The sequence below is a fragment of the Bombina bombina genome, chromosome 1 (genome assembly GCF_027579735.1).
Source record: "Bombina bombina isolate aBomBom1 chromosome 1, aBomBom1.pri, whole genome shotgun sequence".
Taxonomy (NCBI): domain Eukaryota; kingdom Metazoa; phylum Chordata; class Amphibia; order Anura; family Bombinatoridae; genus Bombina; species Bombina bombina.
This window is the reverse complement of record NC_069499.1, coordinates 653,616,382-653,635,438: the sequence shown is the minus strand read 5'-3', so window position 1 is coordinate 653,635,438 and position 19,057 is coordinate 653,616,382. Positions and strand designations below refer to the sequence as shown.

At 41.5% G+C, this 19,057-nt stretch overlaps 1 protein-coding gene across 1 annotated transcript in view; it reads right to left on the bottom strand.

Moving 5' to 3' along the window:
• Positions 1–19,057, bottom strand: part of STAG2 (stromal antigen 2) — an 848,979-nt gene that overhangs the window by 496,400 nt on the left and 333,522 nt on the right. Inside the window, exon 9 of the mRNA XM_053699120.1 lies at positions 15,311–15,462. Within this exon, the coding sequence (XP_053555095.1) occupies positions 15,311–15,462 (152 nt within the window). The remainder of the gene's footprint in view (positions 1–15,310; positions 15,463–19,057) is intronic.

Below are 19,057 nucleotides of genomic sequence, written 5' to 3'. Positions count from 1 at the left end.
CAAGCCGTCAGCTGGAGGGAGACCAGATTTGGATGTTCGAATGGACCCTGAACAAGAAGGTCCTGTCTCAAAGGTAGCTTCCATGGTGGAACCGACGACATATTCACCAGGTCTGCATACCAAGTCCTGCGTGGCCACGCAGGAGCTATCAAGATCACCGAGGCTCTCTCCTGTTTGATCCTGGCTACCAGCCTGGGAATGAGAGGAAACGGTGGAAACACATAAGCTAGGTTGAAGGTCCAAGGTGCTACTAGTGCATCCACTAGAGTCGCCTTGGGATCCCTGGATCTGGACCCGTAGCAAGGAACCTTGAAGTTCTGACGAGACGCCATCAGATCCATGTCTGGAATGCCCCATAATTGAATCAACTGGGCAAAGATCTCCGGGTGGAGTTCCCACTCCCCCGGATGGAAAGTCTGACGACTCAGATAATCCGCTTCCCAGTTTTCCACACCTGGGATGTGGATCGCAGATAGATGGCAGGAGTGATCCTCCGCCCATTGTATTATTTTGGTCACTTCTTTCATCGCTAGGGAACTCCTTGTTCCCCCCTGATTGATATACGCAACAGTCGTCATGTTGTCTGATTGGAATCTTATGAATCTGGCCTTTGCAAGCTGAGGCCAAGCCCTGAGAGCATTGAATATCGCTCTTAGTTCCAGAATGTTTATCGGGAGAAGAGACTCCTCCCGAGACCATAGTCCCTGAGCTTTCAGGGATTCCCAGACCGCGCCCCAGCCCACTAGACTGGCGTCGGTCGTGACAATGACCCACTCTGGTCTGCGGAAGCTCATTCCCTGGGATAGATGGTCCAGGGTCAGCCACCAACGGAGTGAATCTCTGGTCTTCTGATCTACTTGAATCACTGGAGACAAGTCTGTATAGTCCCCATTCCACTGTTTGAGCATGCACAGTTGTAATGGTCTTAGATGAATTCGTGCAAAAGGAACTATGTCCATTGCTGCAACCATCAACCCTACTACTTCCATGCACTGAGCTATGGAAGGACGTGGAACAGAGTGAAGAACTTGACAAGTGCTTAGAAGTTTTGACTTTCTGACATTTGTCAGAAAAATCCTCATTTCTAAGGAATCTATTATTGTTCCAAAGAAGGGAACTCTTGTTGACGGAGACAGAGAACTCTTTTCTATGTTCACCTTCCATCCGTGAGATCTGAGAAAGGCCAGAACGATGTCTGTATGAGCCTTTGCTTTTGAAAGGGACGACGCTTGTATTAAAATGTCATCCAAATACGGTACTACTGCAATGCCCCTCGGTCTTAGAACCGCTAGAAGGGACCCAAGTACCTTTGTGAAAATCCTTGGAGCAGAGGCTAACCCGAATGGGAGGGCCACAAACTGGTAATGTTTGTCCAGAAAGGCGAACCTTAGGAACTGATGATGTTCTTTGTGGATAGGAATATGTAGGTACGCATCCTTTAGATCCACGGTAGTCATAAATTGACCTTCCTGGATAGTGGGTAGAATAGTTCGAATGGTTTCCATTTTGAACGATGGTACCCTGAGAAATTTGTTTAGGATCTTTAAATCCAGAATTGGTCTGAAGGTTCCCTCTTTTTTGGGAACGACGAACAGATTTGAGTAAAATCACATTCCTTGTTTGGTCATTGGAACAGGGTGTATCACTCCCATCTTTAACAGGTCTTCTACACAATGTAAGAACGCCTGTCTCTTTATTTGGTTTGAGGATAAGTGAGACATGTGGAACCTTCCCCTTGGGGGTAGTTACCTGAATTCCAGAAGATAACCCTGAGAAACTATTTCTAGTGCCCAGGGATCCTGAACATCTCTTGCCCAAGCCTGAGCAAGAGAGAGTCTGCCCCCTACTAGAACCGGTCCCGGATCGGGGGCTACTCCTTCATGCTGTTTTGTTAGCAGCAGCAGGCTTCTTGGCCTGCTTACCCTTGTTCCAGCCTTGCATAGGTTTCCAGGCTGGTTTGGGCTGTGAGGCATTACCCTCTTGCTTAGAGGATGCAGAATTAGAGGCCGGTCCGTTCCTGAAATTGCAAAAGGAACGAAAATTAGACTTATTCTTGGCCTTGAAAGGCCTATCTTGTGGAAGGGCGTGGCCCTTTCCCCCAGTGATGTCTGAGATAATCTCTTTCAATTCTGGCCCAAAGAGAGTATTACCTTTGAAAGGGATGTTAAAGCAATTTTGTCTTGGATGATACATCCGCTGACCAAGACTTTAGCCAAAGCGTTCTGCGCGCCACAATTGCAAACCCTGAATTTTTCGCCGCTAATCTAGCTAATTGCAAAGCGGCATCTAAAATAAAAGAGTTAGCCAACTTAAGTGCGTGAACTCTGTCCATAACCTCCTCATACGGAGTCTCTCTACTGAGCGACTTTTCTAGTTCCTCGAACAAGAACCACGCTGCTGTAGTGACAGGAACAATGCACGAAATGGGTTGTAGAAGGTAACCCTGCTGTACAAAAATCTTTTTAAGCAAACCTTCCAATTTTTTGTCCATAGGATCTTTGAAAGCACAACTATCCTCGATAGGGATAGTAGTTCGCTTGTTTAGAGTAGAAACTGCCCCCTCGACCTTAGGGACTGTCTGCCAAAAGTCCTTTCTGGGGTCGACCATAGGAAATAATTTCTTAAATATAGGGGGGGGGGGAACAAAAGGTATGCCGGGCTTCTCCCACTCCTTATTCACTATGTCCGCCACCCGCTTGGGTATAGGAAAAGCGTCGGGGTGCACCGGAACCTCTAGAAACTTGTCCATCTTGCATAATTTCTCTGGAATGACCAAGTTGTCACAATCATCCAGAGTAGATAACACCTCCTTAAGCAGTGCGCGGAGATGTTCTAATTTAAATTTAAATGTCACAACATCAGGTTCAGCTTGTTGAGAAATTTTTCCTGAATCTGAAATTTCCCCATCTGACAAAACCTCCCTCATGGCCCCTTCAGATTGGTGTGAGGGTATGACAGAACAATTATCATCAGCGCCCTCCTGCTCTTCAGTGTTTAAAACAGAGCAATCGCGCTTTCTCTGATATGCAGGCATTTTGGATAAAATATTTGCTATGGAGTTATCCATTACAGCCGTCAATTGTTGCATGGTAATAAGCATTGGCGCGCTAGATGTACTAGGGGCCTCCTGCGTGGGCAAAACTGGTGTAGACACAGTAGGAGATGATGTAGTATCATGTCTACTCCCCTCATCTGAGGAATCATCTTGGGCAATTTCATTATCTGTGGCAGTACTGTCCTTACTTTGTTTGGACGCTATGGCACAATTATCACACAATTTTGAATGGTGAGACACATTGGCTTTCATACATATAGAACATAGCTTATCCGAAGGCACAGACATGTTAAACAGGCTTAAACTTGTCAATAAAGCACAAAAACATAATTTATGCTTACCTGATAAATTCCTTTCTTCTGTAGTGTGATCAGTCCACGGGTCATCATTACTTCTGGGATATTACTCCTCCCCAACAGGAAGTGCAAGAGGATTCACCCAGCAGAGCTGCATATAGCTCCTCCCCTCTACGTCACTCCCAGTCATTCGACCAAGGACCAACGAGAAAGGAAAAGCCAAGGGTGAAGTGGTGACTGGAGTATAAATTAAAAAATATTTACCTGCCTTAAAAACAGGGCGGGCCGTGGACTGATCACACTACAGAAGAAAGGAATTTATCAGGTAAGCATAAATTATGTTTTCTTCTGTTAAGTGTGATCAGTCCACGGGTCATCATTACTTCTGGGATACCAATACCAAAGCAAAAGTGCACGGATGACGGGAGGGATAGGCAGGCTCTTTATACAGAAGGAACCACTGCCTGAAGAACCTTTCTCCCAAAAATAGCCTCCGATGAAGCAAAAGTGTCGAATTTGTAAAATTTGGAAAAAGTATGAAGCGAAGACCAAGTTGCAGCCTTGCAAATCTGTTCAACAGAGGCCTCATTCTTGAAGGCCCAAGTGGAAGCCACAGCTCTAGTAGAATGAGCTGTAATTCTTTCAGGAGGCTGCTGTCCAGCAGTCTCATAAGCTAAACGAATTATGCTACGAAGCCAAAAAGAAAGAGAGGTAGCGGAAGCTTTTTGACCTCTCCTCTGCCCAGAGTAAATGACAAACAGAGAAGACGTTTGTCGAAATTCCTTAGTTGCCTGTAAGTAAAATTTTAGAGCACGGACTACATCCAGGTTGTGCAGTAGACGTTCCTTCTTTGAAGAAGGATTTGGGCATAAAGAAGGAACAACAATCTCTTGATTGATATTCCTGTTAGTAACTACCTTAGGTAAGAACCCAGGTTTAGTACGCAGGACTACCTTATCCGAATGAAAAATCAAATAAGGAGAATCACAATGTAAGGCTGATAATTCAGAGACTCTTCGAGCCGAGGAAATAGCCATTAAAAATAGAACTTTCCAAGATAACAACTTTATATCAATGGAATGAAGGGGTTCAAACGGAACGCCCTGTAAAACATTAAGAACAAGGTTTAAACTCCATGGTGGAGCAACAGTTTTAAACACAGGCTTAATCCTGGCCAAAGCCTGACAAAAAGCCTGGACGTCAGGAACTTCTGACAGACGTTTGTGTAACAGAATGGACAGAGCTGAGATCTGTCCCTTTAATGAACTAGCAGATAAACCCTTTTCTAAACCTTCTTGTAGAAAAGACAATATCCTAGGAATCCTAACCTTACTCCAAGAGTAACCTTTGGATTCACACCAATATAGGTATTTACGCCATATCTTATGGTAAATCTTTCTGGTAACAGGTTTCCTAGCCTGTATTAAGGTATCAATAACTGACTCAGAAAACCCACGTCTTGATAAAATCAAGCGTTCAATTTCCAAGCAGTCAGCTTCAGAGAAGTTAGATTTTGATGTTTGAAGGGACCCTGTATCAGAAGGTCCTGTTTCAGAGGTAGAGACCAAGGTGGACAGGATGACATGTCCACCAGGTCTGCATACCAAGTCCTGCGTGGCCACGCAGGTGCTATTAGAATCACTGATGCTCTCTCTTGTTTGATTCTGGCAATCAATCGAGGAATCAACGGGAAGGGTGGAAACACGTAAGCCATCCTGAAGTCCCAAGGTGCTGTCAGAGCATCTATCAGGACTGCTCCTGGATCCCTGGATCTGGACCCGTAACGAGGAAGCTTGGCGTTCTGTCGAGACGCCATGAGATCTATCTCTGGTTGGCCCAAACGTCGAAGTATTTGGGCAAAGACCTCCGGATGAAGTTCCCACTCCCCCGGATGAAAAGTCTGACGACTTAAGAAATCCGCCTCCCAGTTCTCCACTCCCGGGATGTGGATTGCTGACAGGTGGCAAGAGTGAGACTCTGCCCAGCGAATTATCTTTGATACTTCCATCATAGCTAGGGAGCTTCTTGTCCCTCCTTGATGGTTGATGTAAGCTACAGTCGTGATGTTGTCCGACTGAAACCTGATGAACCCCCGAGTTGTCAACTGGCGCCAAGCCAGGAGGGCATTGAGAACTGCTCTCAATTCCAGAATGTTTATTGGCAGGAGACTCTCCTCCTGACTCCATTGTCCCTGAGCCTTCAGAGAATTCCAGACGGCACCCCAACCTAGAAGGCTGGCGTCTGTTGTTACAATTGTCCAGTCTGGTCTGCTGAATGGCATCCCCCTGGACAGATGTGGCCGAGAAAGCCACCATAGAAGAGAATTTCTGGTCTCTTGATCCAGATTCAGAGAAGGGGATAAGTCTGAGTAATCCCCATTCCACTGACTTAGCATGCACAGTTGCAGTGGTCTGAGGTGTAAGCGTGCAAAGGGTACTATGTCCATTGCCGCTACCATTAAGCCGATTACCTCCATGCATTGAGCCACTGACGGGTGTTGAATGGAATGAAGGGTGCGGCAAGCACTTTGAAGTCTTGTTAGCCTGTCCTCTGTCAGGTAAATCTTCATTTCTACAGAATCTATAAGAGTCCCCAGGAAGGGAACTCTTGTGAGTGGAACAAGTGAACTTTTCTTTTCGTTCACCTTCCATCCATGTGACCTTAGAAATGCCAGCACTAACTCTGTATGAGACTTGGCAGTTTGAAAGCTTGAAGCTTGTATCAGAATGTCGTCTAGGTAAGGAGCTACCGAGATTCCCCGCGGTCTTAGTACCGCCAGAAGAGCACCCAGAACCTTTGTGAAGATTCTTGGAGCTGTAGCCAATCCGAATGGAAGAGCCACAAACTGGTAATGCCTGTCTAGGAAGGCAAACCTTAGGTACCGATAATGATCTTTGTGAATCGGTATGTGAAGGTAAGCATCTTTTAAATCTACAGTGGTCATGTACTGACCCTCTTGGATCATAGGTAAAATTGTCCGAATAGTCTCCATCTTGAACGATGGAACTCTTAGGAATTTGTTTAGGATCTTTAAGTCTAGGATTGGTCTGAAAGTTCCCTCTTTTTTGGGAACCACAAACAGATTTGAGTAAAACCCCTGTCCCTGTTCCGATCGTGGAACTGGATGGATTACTCCCATTAACAAGAGCTCTTGTACGCAGCGTAGAAACGCCTCTTTCTTTGTCTGGATTGTTGACAATCTTGACAGATGAAATCTCTCTCTTGGAGGAGAGTATTTGAAGTCCAGAAGGTATCCCTGAGATATTATCTCTAGCGCCCAGGGATCCTGAACATCTCTTGCCCAAGCCTGGGCGAAGAGAGAAAGTCTGCCCCCCACTAGATCCGATCCCGGATCGGGGGCCCTCAATTCATGCTGTTTTAGGGGCAGCAGCAGGTTTCCTAGTCTGCTTGCCCTTGTTCCAGGACTGGTTAGGTTTCCAGCCTTGTCTGTAGCGAGCAACAGCTCCTTCCTGTTTTGGTGCAGAGGAAGTTGATGCTGCTCCTGCTTTGAAATTACGAAAGGAACGAAAATTAGACTGTCTAGTCATGGCTTTGGCTTTGTCCTGAGGCAGGGCATGGCCTTTACCTCCTGTAATGTCAGCGATAATCTCTTTCAACCCGGGCCCGAATAAGGTCTGCCCTTTGAAAGGTATATTAAGCAATTTAGACTTAGAAGTAACATCAGCTGACCAGGATTTTAGCCACAGCGCCCTGCGTGCCTGAATGGCGAATCCTGAATTTTTCGCCGTAAGTTTAGTAAGATGTACTACGGCCTCCGAAATGAAAGAATTAGCTAGTTTAAGGACTCTAAGCCTGTCCGTAATGTCATCCAGAGTAGCTGAACCAATGTTCTCTTCCAGAAACTCAATCCAGAATGCCGCTGCAGCCGTGATCGGCGCAATGCATGCAAGGGGTTGCAATATAAAACCTTGTTGAACAAACATTTTCTTAAGGTAACCCTCTAACTTTTTATCCATTGGATCTGAAAAAGCACAGCTATCCTCCACCGGGATAGTGGTACGCTTAGCTAAGGTAGAAACTGCTCCCTCCACCTTAGGGACCGTTTCCCTTGTGGTGGCGTCTATTGGAAACATTTTTCTAAATATCGGAGGGGGTGAGAACGGCACACCGGGTCTATCCCACTCCTTAGTAACAATTTCAGTAAGTCTCTTAGGTATAGGAAAAACCTCAGTACTCGTCGGTACCGCAAAATATTTATCCAACCTACACATTTTCTCTGGTATTGCAACTGTGTTACAATCATTCAGAGCCGCTAACACCTCCCCTAGTAATACACGGAGGTTTTCCAGTTTAAATTTAAAATTTGAAATATCTGAATCCAGTCTGTTTGGATCAGAACCGTCACCCACAGAATGAAGTTCTCCGTCCTCATGTTCTGCCACCTGTGACGCAGTGTCTGACATGGCCCTAATATTATCAGCGCACTCTGTTCTCACCCCAGAGTGATCACGCTTACCTCTTAGTTCTGGTAATTTAGCCAAAACCTCAGTCATAACAGTAGCCATATCCTGTAATGTGATTTGTAATGGCCGCCCAGATGTACTCGGCGCTACAATATCACGCACCTCCCTCTGAGCGGGAGATGTAGGTACTGACACGTGAGGCGAGTTAGTCGGCATAACTCTCCCCTCGTTGTTTGGTGAAATTTGTTCAATTTGTACAGATTGACTTTTATTTAAAGTAGCATCAATACAGTTAGTACATAAATTTCTATTGGGCTCCACTTTGGCATTGCAACAAATGACACAGGTATCATCCTCTGAATCAGACATGTTTAACACACTAGCAAATAAACTTGCAACTTGGAAATACAATTCAATTAGAATAATATTAAAACGTACTGTGCCTTTAAGAAGCACAGAAGATTTATGACAGTTGAAAATTAATAAATTGAAACAGTTATAGCCTCAATCCTTGTAAACAACACAACTTTAGCAAAGGTTTAATCCCATTAGCAAAGATAACAAATTCTGAAAGCAGGAAACAAATTACAGAATAAACGTTTTTTATCTCAGTCAAACTATAATTCTCACAGCTCTGCTGAGAGAAATTACCTCCCTCAAAATAAGTTTTGAAGACCCCTGAGCTCTGTAGAGATGAACCGGATCATGCAGGGAATACAATGAGTTGCTGACTGAAATATTTGATGCGTAGTAAAAGCGCCAAAAAACGGCCCCTCCCCCTCACACACAGCAGTGAGGGAGAACAGAAACTGTCAGAAAAACAGATTAAGCAACTGCCAAGTGGAAAAATAGTGCCCAAACATTTATTCACTCAGTACCTCAGCAAATGAAAACGATTTTACATTCCAGCAAAAACGTTAAACATAATCTCTAGTTATTAAACAGCTTTATGTATTTCATACAGTGTAATTCTAGTGAAGTACCATTCCCCAGAATACTGAAGTGTAAAGTATACATACATGACATTATATCGGTATGGCAGGATTTTCTCATCAATTCCATTGTCAGAAAATAAAAACTGCTACATACCTCTATGCAGATTCATCTGCCCGCTGTCCCCTGATCTGAAGTTTACCTCTCCTCAGATGGCCGAGAAACAGCAATATGATCTTAACTACTCCGGCTAAAATCATAACAAAAACTCTGGTAGATTCTTCTTCAAACTCTGCCAGAGAGATAATAACACACTCCGGTGCTATTTTAAAATAACAAACTTTTGATTGAAGATATAAAACTAAGTATAATCACCATAGTCCTCTCACACATCCTATCTAGTCGTTGGGTGCAAGAGAATGACTGGGAGTGACGTAGAGGGGAGGAGCTATATGCAGCTCTGCTGGGTGAATCCTCTTGCACTTCCTGTTGGGGAGGAGTAATATCCCAGAAGTAATGATGACCCGTGGACTGATCACACTTAACAGAAGAAAAACGTTTTAAAACAAAACCGTTACTGTCTCTTTAAATTTTAAACAGAGCACACTTTATTACTGAATATGTGAAAAAGTATGAAGGAATTGTTCAAAATTTACCAAAATTTCACCACAGTGTTTTAAAGCATTCAAAGTATTGCACACCAATTTTCAGAGCTTTAACCCTTAAAATAACGAAACCGGAGCCGGTTACAGTTTTAACCCCTCTACAGTCCCAGCTACAGCCTTTGCTGCGACTCTACCAAACCCAGGGGGGAATACGATACCAAAAGAAGCCTTCTAGGAACTTTTCCAACTACTTTCAGGTCCTCACACATGCATCTGCATGTCTTGCTCTCAAAAACAACTGTGCAGTAATGGCACGAAAATGAGACTCAGCCTACAACTGGGAAGGCCCTCCCTGACTGGAAAAGGTGTCTAACATAGTGCCTGACGTTAAAAAACGTTCCCCAAGTTTATAAGTGTGAATTATCAGCATAAACATGTATAACATGTCTAAATAAAGCAATCGATTTAGCCCATAAAAGTGTCTACCAGTTTTATAGCCCATATTAAGCCCTTTATTCTGTTTGAAACTAAGAAAATGGCTTACCGGTCCCCATGAGGGGAAATGACAGCCTTCCAGCATTACACAGTCTTGTTAGAAATATGGCTAGTCATACCTTAAGCAGAAAAGTCTGCTAACTGTTTCCCCCAACTGAAGTTACTTCATCTCAACAGTCCTATGTGGAAACAGCAATCAATTTTAGTTATTGTCTGCTAAAATCATCTTCCTCTCACAAACAGAAATCTTCATCCTTTTCTGTTTCAGAGTAAATAGTACATACCAGCACTATTTTAAAATAAACTCTTGATAGTAGAATAAAAAAACTACATTTAAACACCACATACTCTTAACCATCTCCGTGGAGATGTTGCCTGTGCAACGGCAAAGAGAATGACTGGGGTGGGCGGAGCCTAGGAGGGACTATATGGCCAGCTTTGCTGGGACTCTTTGCCATTTCCTGTTGGGGAAGAGATATTCCCACAAGGATGACGCCGTGGACCGGACACACCAATGTTGGAGAAATTAGGCCTAAATCCTGAAAAAAACACCCTCAGCACCTTGCCACAGCCCTGCTGTGGCCCTACCTGCCTTCAGGGATAGTAAATGTGGGGTTAAAGCTTTGATTTGGCCCAAAACATCCACCAGGGCCCTCAGGAGTTAGAGCTTGCTGCGAGAAAATAACTGCGCATCTGAGGCGCAAAAATAAGCCCCGCCTATCTCACTCGATGTCTCTACAGCCTCAAAGAACCGCACCAGAGCGGTTTTAACTAGCCATGTGGGTTCTGAGACCCAAAAAATAAGCCAAGTGTACCCTCAATAAAGTTGCCCAAAACGTTATTTCCCACAAAACGTTTACAGCACTCCCATTTCATAAAAACGTTTGCCCCCAAACATTTACAACTCAGTGTCAACCATTTTTGTAATTAGCACCTTATGCAAGCTTAGTAATACCCTTCTTATTAGCTCTTAGGATTACTGCTTACCCTCATGGGTATATTGTCAGCCTTTCTGAAATACACAGTCTCTCCAGCAAAATATGACTGAACATACCTCACTGCTGTATAGCATGAAAACGTTCCTCACACTAAAGTTTCCTGTACTCCTCAGCCTCTGTGGGAACAGCATTGGATCTTAGTTACAAATGCTAAGATCATCATCCTCCAGGCAGAAGTCTTTATCCATCTGCTGCCTGACAGTAAATAGTACACACCGGTACCATTTAAAATAAACTCTTGCTTGAAGAAATTAAAAACTAAAATGTTACGACCACTTTCACTTTACCCCTCCTAGTACTTAGAGTAGGCAAAGAGAATGACTGGGGGGTGGAGCTAAGGGAGGAGCTATATAGACAGCTCTGCTGTGGTGCTCTTTGCCACTTCCTGTTAGCAGGAGGATAATATCCCACAAGTAAAGGATGAATCCGTGGACTCGTCGTACCTTATAGAAGAAAACAACAAATGGAGGGAACAGGTAAACCAAGTTGTAGTATCCAAGGAACTACAAGTGCGTACATTAGCTCCGCCCTAGGATCCCTAGTCCTAGCACCATACCTCGAAGGATTAGCATTGAAGCAGGAGGTCATCAAATCTATATCTGGAATACCACATTGACGGATTATTTCCTGAAAAAACTTCCTGATTTAGATAGAATTCTTCCGAATGGAGAGTCTGCCTATTCAACAAGTCTACTTCCCAATGTTCCACCCCTGGAATATGCAAGGCTGAGAGTTGACAATATTAACCCTTATTTTATTCCTTTTCATTAATATCCTACTAGATACTTATGTTAAAATGCATATGTGCTGATCTTATAATGTGTCTAATAATACTATTGAGATAATTTCAGCTAACTACAGAGATTTCTGACCCCTTACTCTTTATTCCTGCTGTTCCCCTTTTGGACAACTTTTATATCAAGAGTCTATCAGATGCCGTAGTCGTCATTAGGAGGTATTACTTTATTATACATTCTACTATTCATCAGGGGGATTATACATATATGCGTGATCTTATTTATACAAGGCTATAGAATTTATATGCTTAAATAAGATAATTATATTCTTAAACAATCCTCATGTGCAATGTACTATCAAGAACTGAGGTCCAAGAGTGGATAAAGGTTTTGCCAAATAGTCTTCTTGTGTTGGCTGGTGGTCTACACAGTCAATATATAGACAATAAAAAATAGAAAAGGTGAGGTTTCCAGGTCTATGTGGTATATGCAGTTCTGCAACATGTTTTCTATGTTTGGTTTTGGTTATGTAAGGATCACATAATGTAAGCATTATTATACTAATGTGCATTTACTAACCATAGAATGTATGCCTTCAATTTGATATTGAGTGCCGAGTTGGTACTTTAAAAGTGTTCTCTTTTTAATGTTTTTCGGTTATAGCCAACACCATAGCTTGTTCTCAATATATTATGATACTTTGGTCATTGCAGAACTATTGCACTTCTGGCATTTTACAATTTCTGTTGTCTGTAGCTTTTTCTAGTAAAACCTCAATAAAATTAAAAATAAAAAAAAATAAAAAAAAGCTTTCCCACTAAGACTTCAGAATAGAGACGATAGCTCCCATGTCAAGGAGGTCATCCACACAACGAAAGACAAAATCCTCTGGAACCCTTAAAGGAACCAAGCAGCCCCATGGGAGGATGGAACGTAAAACAGAACCTGTAGCCCAGATGGATAATATCCAGTACCCAAGGGTCCTAGACTGACCGGGCCCAATCATTCCAATACAAAGAAAGTCTGCCCACTAAGCAGACCGAAGCCCAATCGGGTTCATTCTCACTAGCAGCCAAACAATGTCCCCACAGGAGACCTACTGGATGACTTATGAAATACAGTCTGATGCATGTTCGTGCACCTCTCCTCCGGCATACCTGCTGGACTCTGTACAAGGGAAAACCCACTGTTTCCTCTGACTGATCTTGCAGGGTAATCTAAAATCTGACCAACTAAGGGCTCTGCTCCTAATGGACGAAGCTAAAAGGCCCTGTTCAGGAACGTGATCCCCCTGCTGCGACAGAACACACAGGTCTTGTCTAGACAAATCTGCAACACTGGAGATCCTCTAGGTGATGAGGACAATGTGCAGGAAAGTTTCCCTGATGTAATCGTTCGGTAATACCAAAAAACTGATCTGATCCCAGATCTCCTCCAGGGAAATCCCCTTAATCCTCTTCGCTATCGAATCAGACCATGATCTAGCAGCTTCCAGGAAACCATTAGTTTTCTCAGAGGTTTTCAACATTTTGACAGCCTATCCACTCCTTTTCCCTAGAAATGATCTTGTCAATAATAGGTAAAACAGGGAAAACGCCCGGGTTTCTCGGCCCAGTACCAGGCCCCGATCCGGTACTAGGAAAACATCATTCTCCAGACAAAGTAACCACCCGGATCTCTAGGGTATACAAGAATCTATCTAAAAAAGCCAGAGCTGCTGCACATTAAACCTAGTCATCCTCTCCACTGAGTGCTCCAACACATTCGCTGGAGGGTGAATGGTAGCAAACTCCTTCTCAAAGTCAACTGAAAGATCCCATTCAGAAGTCACGGAGCACAGCCGTAGCGTATATATAGCCACACATGGGCTCCCAGCCGGAGAGAAGTATATCCGCAAGTGAAAACCATCATTTAATTCATCCGATACATCCACCAAAGACAGTGCAACAAAGTAAACATTTTATATTATCCAAAGATTCCTTCCCGAAGGAGAATTCTCCAGACGCTCCACAGAGTCGGCCATTTTACTTAAAACAAATATCGTGAACAGCACAGAGGGATATTCCACACAAACAACTGTCCCCTTAAAGTCCCGTTCAGGGCTTCTTACCACACCCAGACCAGCTTAGTCACAATGTCACTTTTCCCACACCGAACTATTGAGCAGTGTATCTGGAGAGGAAATGGTGCGAAAGAACGCCATCCACAGTGAGAGGTGATGTCACTGGCCAACACTAAGGCCTGTATTAGAACAAAGCCAGTGGTTTGAGATTACTAGAAGATCGTAAGGGATGATCTGTTCACCATGAACCTTAGGGACCGTTCTGAACTCTATTAACTCCCTACTCCAGGCGACATTGGGTGAACTCCGGACGGTAAACAGTAGAACAGGGATGACCAGGCAACAAACCACGAGTGCGGCTTTCTGTACGAGCACCTAGCTGCAACTTTCTAATGTCTTAAAAAGCACATATACGTACCAAACCTTGCCCAAAACCTGCATACAACCGTGCCACAGCACCAATCCGCCATTCCTGGTACTCCGGGTAACAGTGGCAAATTGCTCTCTGTCAAGTGGGCCCAACACTTTACACAGAGACAAGATTTATACCTCATCTTTATTAGACAAAATGGCATAAAAAAGGGGACAACTCACTCATGAGTCTGTAATGTAATGTGAAACACAAAAACCTTTACCTCCTCTTTCTTAGACAAAATAAAATGAGAGTTACACTGCGTTATCAGACAGGGGATAAGGTAAACTAGAAAGTGGCATGAGAAACCCAGCATCAACCAGCAATATATATTCCAATACTACTTAGGGATTCATATGGATATATAATCCCCAGCTCTCCTGAGTCAAACCATGATAAACTTCTTCTCTTTATTACAGCGCACCTCTCTCTGCCTCCCTCAATGAGACGAAGTATAGAACTACTGGGGGTAGGGGAGGTAAGAGGGGTATTTATAGTCTTGTTTGGGGTGTTTTTGCCTCCTCCTTGTGGCCAGGAATAGTATTTCCCATAGGTCATGTCAACGTGGACTCTCTTCTAATAGAAGGAAATATTAATTTATTATACTGATCTTGCTGTATACCCTTAAACATTAATGCAAGAAATAATTGATAGTAGTTAATACAACTGTGTTTAAAAGTAATTCAGCATTTCTTGATTATCTGTAGGTCTCTATTGCATTAGTCCTGGCATACTATCTTACAGAACACATACTGACTTGTCTTGGATGCATGTAACCCTGTTAGATATTCATGCACTATATGGGATACAGTATAGCATAGATCCCATCTTTGCTTATGTGCAGACAGTACCTTTCAGCTTTCTTGTGGAGTCTGTATGCATTAGAGTGTTGATAGTCCCGTTAGTGTTTACAATAATTATTTTTTGCATTTTATTATTCTTAACATTTTTATTTATGTTGTCTTGTATTTTATGTACTTTTAGATCTATATGATCTATACACTCTTGTGTTTTCAGTGATCTTTCTGATAATTTGAATACATTCAATCTTGATCATTTTGAGTTCTGAATTGCTTTCAAAACACATAGGTGTATTAACTGCTATCGATTCTAAAAAGTACATTTTCTGCAGCTCAACAAAGCTGTACATACAGACTAAACAGTTAAATTATCAAATCCAAAATATGCTTAGTTAGGCACAGCATTTAAATATTTTTGTTTAAGGAGTACTAAATATATTGTACTGAAAAGATATAATAACAATACAACTCAGAAGGACACCGATTTTCTGACCTCTTTACGTTTTTGCAGTAAAAGCTCCAGTCTGTCATTGGCTCGTTTTCCAATCATTTTGTTTCTTTCTGCTTCATACTGTCTTTGTGTATTATCCATGTTGATGCTTAGGTTTAATGCCACATTAACCAAGGCTGTCATCAACTTCATGGCTATGTAACATGAAAAAATAAAAATAAATAAAAATCAAACAGCTGAAAAATAAAACAAATATAATGATTTTTGAGTGAACAAGACTATTCTGCTTATTACTGTCATGTTTTCTAAATAAAACATTTAGGGCCAAATTACGAATGGAGCGCTAACAATTACACAGGAGCAAAAAGGGGTTTGTGTCTGGTTTATCCCATGTATTACAAACTAAAAGGAAAAAATGAACACTTGAGTTAAGTTAACAAGCTTCAGGATAGCGCAATTTCAGAGCTCTGGTTAAGTGTTTCGTAAAACAAACAAAAAAGTGTAAAAGAAAATACATTACAAAGTACAGTTACATTTATAACATTTGTCTAATTAAAAATATTTATAAAATAAATATTGCACAAAAAAAAAGTTATAAGGGCTCAAATATATATATATCTTACATATATATATCTGAGCCTCCACACACACACACACTATATATATATATATATATATATATATATATATATATATATATATATATATATATATATATATATTAGGGTTGCACCGATACCATTTTTTTAAGACTGAGTACAAGTACCGATACTTGTTTTCAAATACTCGCCGATACCAATTACCGATACTTTTTTTTATGTCATGTGACAGTTTACCAAGCACAATACAGACTAATTATTTAAGATTCCTTCTTTATAATTATGAAGGACTGTAGCTCAAAAGACATTATGAAATAATAAAACAGGTTTTATTTGTCACAAAGTTCACAGAACATGTTTAGAAATAAAAATATTACAATAAAATATATTAACAACAACAATAAATAACAAATATAAAATTGCAACCAACCAAAAGTGCCATACAGTAAAAAATAGAACAGAATACTATTTAATCATGGTGAACAACACTATGGGCTAGATTACATTTGACTGGTAAGCTTTACCAATGCTCTCATTACACATCCTACTCCATTAAAGGCTATGGAGTTGGAAATGTGAACAGAGCATTGATAAAGCTTGCCAATCAAATGTAATCTAAATCTAGTCCTATAATTGCCGGATGAGTGTTCATTGGGATTAACTTAATTTTTTCCTATGAGTACTCTTCCTGCAATTATATAAGCTAAGATGTTCCTCAGAGTACAGTATGTTTTGAACATAATTGTGCAAGATGAGAACTAGCAATTAGAATAATTTTTCAAAAGTTAGTGGCAAGTTCTTTTTAAGGAACAGAACAGAAGCGTCTCTGCATGTTCAGCTATAAGTCTGTTTTTGCTATCAGTAAGAAGGTTCAACTTTCCACACTACTGCATGGGGCAGAAAGATATTTTGGGGCAGAAAGATATTTTGGGCCATTTTAGCCAGAGCTGGAAATCTCAGTTTATTAACTGCCCAGTACTTCAGGGGTTTGTCTGAACGCAGTACAGTGATCTCTCCTACAATAATACAAATAAGAGCAATTTGTATTGGCAGAACAGTAGTAAACAATTTTTAGTTTAGTCTCCACTCCAGCTTTAAATGAAATGGGAACACGCAGTTTGAAAAAAACACCACAAGATAGCATATGGGTAGTAAGTGGAGGTATCGGTTTAAGTATCGGTGCATTTGCACGAGTACAAGTACTCATGCAAGTACCTGGTATCGGTACCGATACCGATACTAGTATCGGTATCGGTGCCACATATATATATATATATATATATATATATAATAATAATGTAAAATATTCAGATTTTCATGTCGGGTTAGCAGACTTGACAATATGCAATTAAGATTGCGCACGAGTTTGGTGTTTTTTTCTTCGTTTTTTATCTCTATTGACTTCTATGAGGAAAATACATTACACCATGCGCGCAAAACGCATACTTCTAGCCGAGTTAGCGCAGAACCATTAAATACCGCTCCAGTTGTAATCTGGTCCATAAAGGGACATTAAACCCAAAAAAAGTATTTCATAATTCAGATAGAGAATACAATTTTAAGCAACTTTCTAAATTTACTTCTATTACCTATTTTGCTGAATTCTCTTGATATTCTTTCCCAAAAAGCATATCTAGATAGGATAAGTAGCTGCTGATTGATTGCTGCACATTGATGCTTCGTGTGATTGGCTGACCCATGTGCATTGCTATTTCTTCTACAAAGGATATCTAAAGAACGAAGCAAATTAGATAACACAGTTGTGCTCATAAGTTTACATACCCTGGCAGAATTTATGATTTCTTGGCCATTTTTCATAGAAAACTTTTCTTTCACTCATGGTTAGTGTTTGGCTGAAGCCATTTATTGTCAATCAACTGTGTTTACTCTTTTTAAATCATAATGACAACAGAAACTACCCAAATGACCCTGATAAAAAGTTTACATAGCCTGGTGATTTTGGCCTGATAACATGCACACAAGTTGACAAAGGGGGTTTGAATGGCTATTAAAGGTAACCATCCTCACCTGTGATCTGTTTGCTTGTAATTAGTGCGTGTGTATAAAAGGTCAATGAGTTTCTGGACTCCTGACAGACCGTTGCCTCTTTTATTCAGTGCTGCACTGACGTTTCAGGATTCTGAGTCATGGGGAAAGAAAAAAGATTGTCAAATGATCTGCGGGAAAAGGTAGTTGAACTGTATAAAACAGGAAAGGGATATAAAAAGATATCCAAGAATTGAGAATGCAAATCAGCAGTGTTCAAACTCTAAGAAGTGGAAAATGAGGGGTTCTGTTTGATAACATACTGCATTCATCTTGCCATCAATTCCGACCAAATTTCCTGTGCCCTTGTAGCACACACATCCCCAAAATATCAGCGATGCATCTCCGTGTTTCACAGTAGGAATGGTGTACCTTTCATCATAGACCTTGTTGACTCCTCTCCAAATGTAGCATTTATGGTTGTGGCCAAAAAGCTCAATTTTGGTCTCATCACTCCAAATGACTTTGTGCCAGAAGGTTTGAGGCTTGTCCCTATGCTGTTGGGCATATTGAAAGCAGGATACTTTGTGGCATTTACGTAGTTATGGCTTTAATCCAGCGACTCGACCATGCAGCCCATCTTTCTTTAAGTGCCTCCTTATTGTGCATCTTGAAACAGCCACACCACATGTTTTCAGAGAGTCCTGTATTTCACCTGAAGTTATTTGTGGGTTTGTCTTTGCATCCCGAACAATTTTCCTGGCAGTTGTGGCTGAAATTTTAGTTGGTTTACCTGAGTGTGGTTTGGTTTCAACAGATCCCCTCATTTTGCACTTCTTGATTAGAGTTTGAACAAATGCTGATTTGCATTCTCAATTCCTTGGATAACTTTTTATATCCCTTTCCTGTTTTATACAGTTCAACTACCTTTTCCCGCAGGTCCTTTGACAATTCTTTTGCTTTCCAGAATCATCAGTGCAGCACTAGATGAAAGATGCAAGGGTCTGTCAGGAGTCCAGATCACAGGTGAGGATGGTTACCTTTAATAGCCATTTAAACCTCTGTGTCAACTTTTTATCAGGGTCATTTGGGTAGTTTCTGTTGTCATCATGATTTAAAAAGAGTAAACACAGTGGATTGATAATAAATGGCTTCAGCCAAACACTTACCATGAGTGAAAGAAAAGTTTGTGTGTTATCATTCA